Below are 11,539 nucleotides of genomic sequence, written 5' to 3' on the forward strand. Positions count from 1 at the left end.
ACCGAGCCCTTTTGTTTCTCAGTGGCCTTCCCTTACTATACTGCCTGGGCCCACCGCTATACTTTCCTCTCCCCACGAGCACCGGAATGTTTTGGCCAGGCATTGCCATCTCAGCAGGTCTCCGCAGGAGCTTCAGACCACTGATAATTAGCAGGTGCCAAGCCTCACAAAGGCAGGACACAACTTAATATTACTGATGCTAATTTAACTAACTCTTACTCTGCTATAAACTACATAACAACAACTACACAACAACAACTCCTGGTCAACCTAGCCATTCACTAGAGTTCCCACACCCACCCCAGCAAATAAAATCCTCCTACAAGCTCCCTTACAATCCTAATACACAGTATTTAGCAGACAAAAATCCTCAAACTAACTCCCTAGCATCAGCAGTTACTCCAGTTCAATGAGAGGTCGCAAAGTCCTGATGTCCTTCCTGGTAGCGCCACTAAGGGCACTACCCTCTCCCCACGTTCTCCAGCTGCAGTCTCTATTCCAGGCTCTGTTCCACAGCACTGATCTTCCCAGTACAACAACAACACAACTGCCTACGTGGAGGGGAAAGCAGCCACCAATCTTAGTTCTAAATCTAGCAGCCTTCCCTGCAGTGGCTACTAGGGCCAAGCTTTCAGTCACTCCAGCTGCCAAATCCACTCCACAGTTCATTACTTCCCGGCTGCCGACTCCAGCTCCAACAGTAAACTCCGCTCCACAGTTCGTTGTTTCCCACCTAGCCAGCTGATTCATGCAGCTCCGGAGCAGCGTCCAAATCCTGTCGGTGGGTGCTAATCTCTTCAGCCGGCTCCGTTTCACAGCCCACACTCGAGCCTGCAATCGTTTCTGATCCTTGATGTTCCTAAGGTTCCTGAAGTCCAAGGTCTGCCCTCCTCCGTCAGTTCCAATGTGCCATCGGCTCTGGTCCCGCCAGCAGTCCGCTTTTTCTCTCCCGCTGCTCGGCTGATTGGGGGGACTCCTAGGGGAGGAAAAACCCTTCTCAGTCTCACCCACCGTCGTCCGCAGAGCCCCCAGGGCCGCTGCTACTGCCGCCACCGCACTCTGTAATGTTTCTCGGGGGCCATTGTGAAATAGCCTCCACGCCGCCCGCTTCCGGGCAGACCAGCCGGCAGCTGTTCCCCCTGCGCCGGCAGGTACTTCACCACAGTCCGGGGCTGCAAGTAGCAGGAGTCTCGGTGGGTAGGCCAGACGGTTTGTTCTCCTCCGGTCTGAGTTGTAGCTATGGGGACAGTTCAGTGGAGGACGCCTAAGCGCCCCAGCTTTAATCTTTAAGTCCAGTTGGTGCCGTTGATGCATTATAGCGAGGCTGGGGGTCCGTTTCTTTGCGTTCAAACTCTTTCTTTCCCTCAGAGAACAGGAGGGTGGGCACAACCCTCCTTTCTCGCCGCCATCTTTCATGCGTCCATCAACCTTAGGCCAACCATACACACACTGAGCCTAACCTACTTCACAGGGCTTTTGGAGAACAAGAGAATGATGTCAGCCAGTTTGGATTCCCATTGGAGAAAAAGGTGGGGTACAAATGACAACAAAAATTACCTATTGGGAATAAGAAGGACAAAGATTGGGTATCTCTGCATCTCTTCCAAAACCATGAGGGCTTTCTCCCAAAGTACAAACCACAGACACATGGCTCAGTTGCAGCAAACTTGTTTCACAAACCTTAGACATGATTCTACCTTGTGTTGCAATCCCAAGCACAGGAAAGAACCACCATGCCCATCAATTAAAGGAAGCTCGCCTCCATATTGATGACAACATTAAACACACCATAGGTGCCATAGCACCTCTGAAATTCTTTACTGTATATATTATCAAAACTATCTATAAGCAACGAGCACCAAAGTTTTTGTTTGTTTTAAAGTAAGGGCAAGAAACAGCTCTGTACAAGAAACTCTTCACAGAGGTTCTCAATCACTGTTACCACTGCAGTAGGCAAAGCAGGAGGCCTGACTCCTTGTCTCAGGGTGAGCAGAGTCCAAAACTGCCCTTTTCATTACTTAATGATAGCGATAGAAGTTTCTGAATGGGTGCTCTGCACAGGTTCAAAACCCCATCAGTATGATGGGCAGAGACCATGAAAAAGGTTTTCTAACGACTGTTATATGTCAAATAGAGCAGGACTTGTACATTGAAGCAGCACGGAAATCACTATGGGATGACATCTGATGGCTGACAGAGTCTGCCTTTTAACCTCCAGGCAATCAGATGGAATGGCTGGCGTTGAAGACTGTCCTGGTGAAATACTCTATGTGTGTGTCACATCTGCTCAGAGAGCCACTAGGTCAGCCAACCAAGAATGCCTTCACCATTTGTGGGCACCCGGGATCATGTCTACTTTCTGAACAGATTAAAAACACTTGCACCTTTGCGCTCAATCAAGGAAGCCTCTGTATGGATCTTGGAATACCACTTAAATACTTCTGCACTTAAGACCACCCAAGGCCAGGTGCAGTCTTGCCCATTAGGGAATCCGTCGGCTTTGTCCTTCAAAGAACTGATGCCCCTGAGAAGCTAGTTCTACCTTGTTAGGTATAGGTATAGGGTTCTACCATCTGACATTTTCCAGAACTCCACTTCTAGAAGAAATGTAGTGTGACTATGTCGAAGACCTGGAATGGCAAGAGCTGTGATCCCTAGAGCCTCTTGTGGGAGAATCAAACTATGCTGAGAGCAAAAGGCACACTTGTTTAAGGTTCACCAATTAACATTTGCTCTCACCAATCAGGTAAAGTTGTAACTAATTAATCAACACAAATGATAAGGCTGCAATCCTATGTATATTTAACTGGGTACAGTGGAATTTAATTACAAGTAAAAGTGAATAGGATTGAATGGATTGGGGCTGCAACCCCAGTCAACACAGACTATCAGTTACCACCCAAAGCTTACATTCACAACAAGGCAAGTCAATCATCCTACCAAGTAGTGAAGTCTTTTTAAACCAATTATTTGTGCGTGATCAAACATGTGGAAAAGAAGTATGGTAAAATTGATAAGGCACTGCAGGAGATAAGCTTACCAAGCAATTTAAGTTACTGCTTGGTAAATGGACACCTGCATTCTCCCAAAGTCAGCCACAAATCATCCCTGTTTTGCAGAAGATTACCCCACAGTCCAATAAACATTTCACTGCCTCAGTTTCCTAGTATGGATGGGAGCCATCTACTTTTCTACCCTGGAGTGTGATCTCCAACTTTAGTCTCCAGGATTGGCTGATGCATCTCTCTGGGTCCCTTTGGCAGCTATCTTTTTCTCAACCTCTAGTCCAAGTATGTTCACTGTTTGCTACATCCTGGTAAAGTGGTTCTTCTGGATCCTCATTCAGTTGTATCCTACAGTGCAATCTTCAGTTCCAGCTTGGGACTTCTGGCTTATCCTGATGCAACTTATAGGCAAGCCTTTTGAACCCACAGTTATGTGTGAGCCAGACTTCTTTCCTGGACAACAGTTTTATTAGTGGTGATCTGTTCTGCAAGATGGGTATTTTGAGTTCTGTACTCTGCTCTGATCCCCCATTCCTGTGATTTCATAGGGAGAAGCCAGTCCTCAAGCCTGACCTCCTTTCTGTCTGAGGTGGTGTCAGGATTCTACCTGAACCAGGATCTGGGTATTTCAACCTTCTACTCCTCACTGTCATTTGATTTTGATAGGTCTCTCCATTACTTAGATGTCAGAAGGGTCATCTCCTATGTGGGCTGCGCTAAGGAATTTTGCAAACACCTCCACTCTTTGTGTCCTACTTTGGAGTTAAGGAGGGATAATGTGTTTCATCTCAGAGGCTTAGTGCCTGGATGTCCCACACCTTGCAACTCTGCTACAAACTGGCACACAAACCTCTTGCATATAGAATAAAAGCTCACTCAACCAGAGCAGTGTCAGTGCAGTTGGCCATCAGCAGAGGTGTACTGCCCCCAGAATTATCATGCAGCTACCTGACAACTTCAGTGAAGCAGTACACCCTCAAAGCTTGAGCCAGAAATGAAGCATCATTTGGATGTGCTGTGCTTCACTCCCTTTTTGCTTCATGCACCTGCACCAGGTAGCTTAGCTTGCTAGTCTGTATCCATCATGGAATGCACAGAGACCACGGAGATGTAAAAACAGATTTCTTACTTGTAACTGCCATTTGAGTGGTCATCAGTGCATTCCTACATCCTGCCCATTTGTCCTACAACAGGTATCATTAACTCACAGTGGCATACTTATACATTTTTGGAAGAGACTAATTGGGACTGGTTTGGCAAGTCTAATCTAACTACATTTATTTTTTACCTACAAACTATGGTCTAAACTAGGGTTAAAACCTGTTGATTAGCTCACTTAAACGACTGTTATTAACAGGACTGGGGCCATTAGTATTAGGACTAATGTCTGTTATAAAAAGTTATGAGATCCTGGGAAAATGAGAACGGAAATAAACAGTGTGGCTTTTGTGGTCTAAAGTGAACTTTAGCCTTAAAACTTCCATTTTACACAAAACAGGAGTGTAGATCAGTATTTGCTACCTTCTGGTTGTCTGATTAATCTGGTTGTTGTAGGTGTTAGGCCGCTCTGTTTGCAAACTTGATTTGAATTCCCTATAATTTCTTGGGCTGTTAAAAATAAAGTACAAACAGAAAGAGGTGAGAGGAATCATTAAGTTCTATTGAAAGACCATTCTGACTATAATGTATACCACTTGGGCTGAGGAAAAACAGTTGCATGTTCCAGTTGTATCTGGAGGCAGGGTAGATTGAGTTAAATCGTGATTAAATTAAAAATCAAAACCACTGATTAAATGAAAAGTCTTCTGTTTGTTATTCAGATACTTCTTAAATAAAGCTGTATTGTACTACTGTACTGTTGCCATAAAGTTTAGAGCCTTTATACAGATGGTGCATTATACATTTCTTAAATGTTTAATGTTTTTACTATTTTAGAAAGCAATATCTGATGCATTGGTTATTTTTGATAGCATTGCTCATGATGCCAGATAGGATCTCTCACTACCTGCAACCATGACAGATTTGATAGATAGATGCTGGCTAGAATTAAACTGCCGTCTCTTTTTTCCACTGTTCATTTTTGCTGTAATATTTCTCCCCTTTCCATTCTCCTTTTCATGACAGATTTGATAGATAGATGCTGGCTAGAATTAAACTGCCGTCTCTTTTTTCCACTGTTCATTTTTGCTGTAATATTTCTCCCCTTTCCATTCTCCTTTGTCACTATTTTATAACTTTCCCATCTCATCCCCCCAATATTTGAAGCAAAAAAATGGACTGGTGGTTGGTGTTGGGCGAATTATTGTATTCTGTTAAGATGGAAGTTAAAATGTCCATGCTGTTTGATTGGTAGGTAGAATCATGGATACTTATAATTGGGATACTGAGTCACTTATAGAAGCCTATGAACAGCTGTTATAATGGATATTTTTCTTTTCGTCTACTAGCCGTTTAACACTATCTCCATATACTTTGGCATTTTAATCATAGTTTTAAAGATTTTTTTAGTCTGTTGGTACTGCCAACATGCCACATGATGGAGTGTGCTCCCATCTCTAGTTCCAGCTCCTGCCAACCTAGCAGTTCGAAAGCAAGAAATTGCAAGTAGATAAATAGGTACCACTTCGGTGGGAAGGTAACAACGTTCCGTGCGCCTTGGTGTTTAGTCATGCCGGCCACATGACCACGGAAACGTCTTCGGACAGCATTGGCTCTTATTTCTTACTTGTAACTGCCATTTGAGTGGTCATCAGTGCATTCCTACATCCTGCCCATTTGTCCTACAACAGGTATCATTAACTCACAGTGGCATACTTATACATTTTTGGAAGAGACTAATTGGGACTGGTTTGGCAAGTCTAATCTAACTACATTTATTTTTTACCTACAAACTATGGTCTAAACTAGGGTTAAAACCTGTTGATTAGCTCACTTAAACGACTGTTATTAACAGGACTGGGGCCATTAGTATTAGGACTAATGTCTGTTATAAAAAGTTATGAGATCCTGGGAAAATGAGAACGGAAATAAACAGTGTGGCTTTTGTGGTCTAAAGTGAACTTTAGCCTTAAAACTTCCATTTTACACAAAACAGGAGTGTAGATCAGTATTTGCTACCTTCTGGTTGTCTGATTAATCTGGTTGTTGTAGGTGTTAGGCCGCTCTGTTTGCAAACTTGATTTGAATTCCCTATAATTTCTTGGGCTGTTAAAAATAAAGTACAAACAGAAAGAGGTGAGAGGAATCATTAAGTTCTATTGAAAGACCATTCTGACTTTAATGTATACCACTTGGGCTGAGGAAAAACAGTTGCATGTTCCAGTTGTATCTGGAGGCAGGGTAGATTGAGTTAAATCGTGATTAAATTAAAAATCAAAACCACTGATTAAATGAAAAGTCTTCTGTTTGTTATTCAGATACTTCTTAAATAAAGCTGTATTGTACTACTGTACTGTTGCCATAAAGTTTAGAGCCTTTATACAGATGGTGCATTATACATTTCTTAAATGTTTAATGTTTTTACTATTTTAGAAAGCAATATCTGATGCATTGGTTATTTTTGATAGCATTGCTCATGATGCCAGATAGGATCTCTCACTACCTGCAACCATGACAGATTTGATAGATAGATGCTGGCTAGAATTAAACTGCCGTCTCTTTTTTCCACTGTTCATTTTTGCTGTAATATTTCTCCCCTTTCCATTCTCCTTTGTCACTATTTTATAACTTTCCCATCTCATCCCCCCAATATTTGAAGCAAAAAAATGGACTGGTGGTTGGTGTTGGGCGAATTATTGTATTCTGTTAAGATGGAAGTTAAAATGTCCATGCTGTTTGATTGGTAGGTAGAATCATGGATACTTATAATTGGGATACTGAGTCACTTATAGAAGCCTATGAACAGCTGTTATAATGGATATTTTTCTTTTCGTCTACTAGCCGTTTAACACTATCTCCATATACTTTGGCATTTTAATCATAGTTTTAAAGATTTTTTTAGTCTGTTGGTACTGCCAACATGCCACATGATGGAGTGTGCTCCCATCTCTAGTTCCAGCTCCTGCCAACCTAGCAGTTCGAAAGCAAGAAATTGCAAGTAGATAAATAGGTACCACTTCGGTGGGAAGGTAACAACGTTCCGTGCGCCTTGGTGTTTAGTCATGCCGGCCACATGACCACGGAAACGTCTTCGGACAGCATTGGCTCTTCGGCTTTGAAACGGATATGAGCCCTGCAACCCTAGAGTCGGATTCGACTGGCTTTCGAGCAAGGGAACCTTTACCTTTACAGCTTCTGTAGGGGGTTAGATCGAAACTAAATTCTTGTTCATTTTGTAGTTGCTTTTTGTCACTGTCACATTGTTTTTATGCTATTTTAATTCCAGCTTTCATTTCCATAACTGAATATTTATTGTTACTGCTGTGGATTTTAAATTGTTTTGATGGTATTTTTAGTTTTCATATCATGTACTGCAAGCTCCCTTGGGTACCTATTTGGCTGAGAGTTATAGGTCAAAGTTAATTTAAATAAATAACAACAGCAAGGCTAGGAGTCCTGACTGTGCACAGTCTTTTTGCCTTTATAGTATAATATTGCTTTTATGTAGTTTTGTGTGTGTGCAGTAAGAATTTGCACATGTTGGAGGAGGCCAGTTCAGACTTCCTACCAGTAGGGTGTTTGCATATAGAATGGGAGTCTGAAGTGCAAAATACCGTAAAGTATAAAATTGAAATGTGTTTGAAAATAATATTAGAAACACTGCCTGCAGATCTCTGCCACTGCAAGGCTACATGGCATGTTTCCGTTTAAAGATATTAGTGGTAGTAATTCTACCAACTTTATTGTAGCTACAGCTATAATGTTATTGGTATAGACATGCTTCCAAGAAAAAAATTAACTGGGTTATGCTTAGATTAACTCATATTGTTGAGCTCCAGAACATTATTCTGTTTAGAACTATATTCGGTAATATCACATATTGGGTTCTGTAGAGGATGGCAAGGGAGGGGGGGCAACGAGTGGCAGAAGATCATTTCAGATACAGAAGGCAGAAAGGTATGAAAACATTATACTTGCCATTGAAGAAATTCTAGGAGTATCAAGGGTGGACAGGATGAGGTCCTAATTTCCAGTAGAAAGCTGTAATTCTCCTTTGAACATTCCTGCTATTCTGCTGCTTTTCATATTGGGAAATTGGTGTATCAAACTGCCTGGGAATTCTCTGTATAAAGCAATCCAGAACACAATATGGCCAGCACTTGAATAGCAAAGAAATTTTCAAGCTGAGCTATTTATGCAATGAAACAGTAGCAGACATGGTTAAATTGTTTCCTTCAGCAAACACAAATTGGTGGCTCCCTTGGGAACCACAGAGAACCTGAAATTAGGCAGTCTCTTTTCTGGGTCAAGAATCCCTGGAAATTGAAAGGAAAAAACAGACAAAGTATATCATACCTTTCTGTGAAATAATGTCAAAAGCTACTTTTAAGAGGTGAGGGGAAAAACCAACTGTTTCATGATCTGAAATACTATGCTGGGGTATTACATAGGAAGATACAAGTTGTAGTATTGGATCTAAACAACACAGAAGAAGCAAAAATTTCCTATAGGGAGACTTATAAGAAGAAAGCTGTATATGTTTCATTCTGCTCAAATTCTGCTCTCGGTTATACATCTATAAGCATATTGATTTCAGTGGGAAAGATCTGATTAAAGGTTTCAATTTAAAAAAATAACATTATTAATTTGTATCAGTTCTCTATAGATTTGTATTGTAGCTCTTTGAAAATGCTTTGTCACCTTATCCTGTTGTTGCATGCGATCATATGGTAAGGAATGTATGAAGGTTACTTACCTATGTTGTATTGAATAATTTAAAATACATGCAAGTCACAAGGAAGGTTCTCTTTGTTATAGCTGAAATTATTCTGTTTGCATTTTCAAAGAACATTACAAATAAAATTTAATTAACTTTTTATAGGTTGGGCTCATGTGGTTTGTGCTCTGTACATTCCCGAGGTGCAGTTTGCTAATGTTTCTACAATGGAACCTATCGTGTTGCAGTCTGTCCCTCATGATCGTTATAATAAGGTATAATTATGTATTATGACTTGTTTTCTTGATATAATTTTATTGTTTGTTAAATGATTTTAGATATTTCAGACCTTTTTAAAAACTGACCATAGTTTACTTTGTGAATTTCTAGCACTGTTTCTTAAAACATTCTATGTGAAAGTAAAGTTGTAATATTTTCTTTTAATAATGTCTTAAATTGATAATATGAACTAACTTTTTTCAGCATTGGTTTAAATAATGTTAAGATCATCAAATAAGTTTCCAAGGTACATACGGTATTTATAACAGTTATCTCAACTGCTCAACACAATAATTATTGAAAAGTTTCTTAGTGACTACTGATTGAGAATAGCTTTGGATCTTTCAATTTATTTTTTTGAGTCTTCAGTTTTTTGTTTCTTGTAATATGCTAGTATTCTTAGGCTTTGTACCTAGTTCGTTAGGCAAAATTTTCTGTGGTTGAGACAGTCAATGTAATAACAGAAACAATCTGTCTAATTCTTCTGCACCCCCACAGGCATATAATAGTCCTATATAGATATTCCATTTTGCTTGTGTTGGGTGACTGAGATCACATTTCCCTGGGACCCTACAAAGTTTGCATGTTGGACATCATATTGTACATGTGCTATTGCATGTAGAATATTTAATCAAGATAAAAGTAACTTTTAAAAGTTTCACTGATGTGATTTGTGCTCAGTATATCCCCCATGTTGCAGTTTGTAAAAGTTTCTGGAGTGGTAGGGGCAGAGGCAGAAAATTCCAGCACTATCTCAATTCCCTGCCTTGTATTTAACTGAATGTCTGAGTCAAGCTAAAGTAACATTCATTCAGAGCTATACTGTGTTTATATGTGTGATCTACTATTCATTTTAATTTGGGGACCAGTTTAAGGGATTAGAGATCAAGCAGACAGATACATTCGTCAGCCCTGATAAAATATTGTTAGACACGTATTGTAGGAAGCACAAATGTGAGATTCATTCCCTCTATTATTACATTATCACTGGCAAAGTAACATCTGACAAGGCCTTCTGTTTATCTTACTTCTGTTTTTAATTTCTCTTACAGGTATATTTAACTTTGTCAAATGCCAGGTGTATTGATGAATGTTAATATTAAGGCCATAAAAACGACCTCTTCCATAGGGTCAGGATTAAAAGAGCCATGAAACGAGTTCTGTGAATGTAAGAGGACATTAGAAGTGATTTTTTTTCAAACAGCAGCTCCCTACATTACATGGCAAACTGTATGTCACCTGACAAACTGCTTTTGAAACTGAGCAGAGCTTCAAAAGCAGTTATGTGTAAAAAGGAAAAAACCAAAAACCATATGGCTGATGTAAGTCACTTGATTGAACCTGGGGAGCTGTTGCTATCCCTGCCATGGTTTCTTGTGGTTCCTCACAGATTCACTCACACTTGTTGTGTTTTAGCTGTTCTGTTATACACTTTTTTTTCTGGTGACTTCCACTCCACATTATCTCACTGCCTTTTTAAAAAATTCATATTGTTTTTATTTTATACCACCCCTCTGCACACATCTTTTCCTGTATCCAAGTATACTTTAAAAGATGTGTAAATTCACAAAAATCCATGCATTTAGCATTATCACTTTTTAACATATCCCAACATAAGTCTGCCTCTAAATTTACACAGTATTTTAATTGACTACTTCTGTCAAATATTTGTGTGTGTGGAGAAAGAGAGAAGCTTCTTCTTTTCCTCTCAGATATCAGGGTCAGTTAAAGCATTCTTCATGGAGTGACTGAGGTGGGGGAGAAGGCATGTGAACAAGAGTGTTTTTGGTGTTTCAACATATAAAGGTTCAAGGGTGTGAGAGAAGAGTACACTGAAAAAGGTTGCTATCTTCAGGCAGTCTTGAAAATAGTTTCACTACCATCTGTTCCAAAATCTTTTATGTAGTTCTGGGAAAGATCAGAAAGAAATTTGATTTAGCTGGTAGTGTGACACTGTACTGTATGTTCAGAGCCTCTTACATGTTGCTTAGAAATTGTCTACTTTGACCTATATGTGGTAGGTGCACATTAATATAGGAAGCATATTGTTACGTAGTGGTTCTCCTTTACATGTATTACATATATCCATGGTAATTATCATTAAGATGTCTTTGTTAACTGGCTTTGAAATAATATTAGCTGACAATATTGATCTTCTGATTCAAAAGAAGGCCCAGTCCCTTGTGTATTCACTGTAGGCGTGGTCAGTTTACAAGCATCTGGATTAGGGCTGATGTGGATGAGCCAGAGACTCGAGTGTGTGGCATCCCTATGATTTTACAAAACTTGTTCGTAAATGGAAGCTGGAGTCTGAAGAAAATGTTTGTTACCTGCATGTGATTTCTCAAGAATATTTAAAACAAGCAGGAACCCAAAAGGACTTGGGGGGGGGATATCTCATTTTCCCCTAACTCCCTATTTCATCTGTTTCTTCCCTGAA

At 40.1% G+C, this 11,539-nt stretch overlaps 1 protein-coding gene across 1 annotated transcript in view; it reads left to right on the top strand.

Moving 5' to 3' along the window:
• The window catches only part of MLLT10 (myeloid/lymphoid or mixed-lineage leukemia; translocated to, 10), a 147,684-nt gene that overhangs the window by 22,955 nt on the left and 113,190 nt on the right, over positions 1 to 11,539 (top strand). Inside the window, exon 5 of the mRNA XM_015410006.1 lies at positions 8,986 to 9,095. Coding sequence (XP_015265492.1) covers positions 8,986 to 9,095 — 110 coding nt within the window. The remainder of the gene's footprint in view (positions 1 to 8,985; positions 9,096 to 11,539) is intronic.

The sequence above is a fragment of the Gekko japonicus genome, unplaced genomic scaffold (assembly GCF_001447785.1).
Source record: "Gekko japonicus isolate JY-2015 unplaced genomic scaffold, Gekko_japonicus_V1.1 scaffold101, whole genome shotgun sequence".
NCBI lineage: Eukaryota > Metazoa > Chordata > Lepidosauria > Squamata > Gekkonidae > Gekko > Gekko japonicus.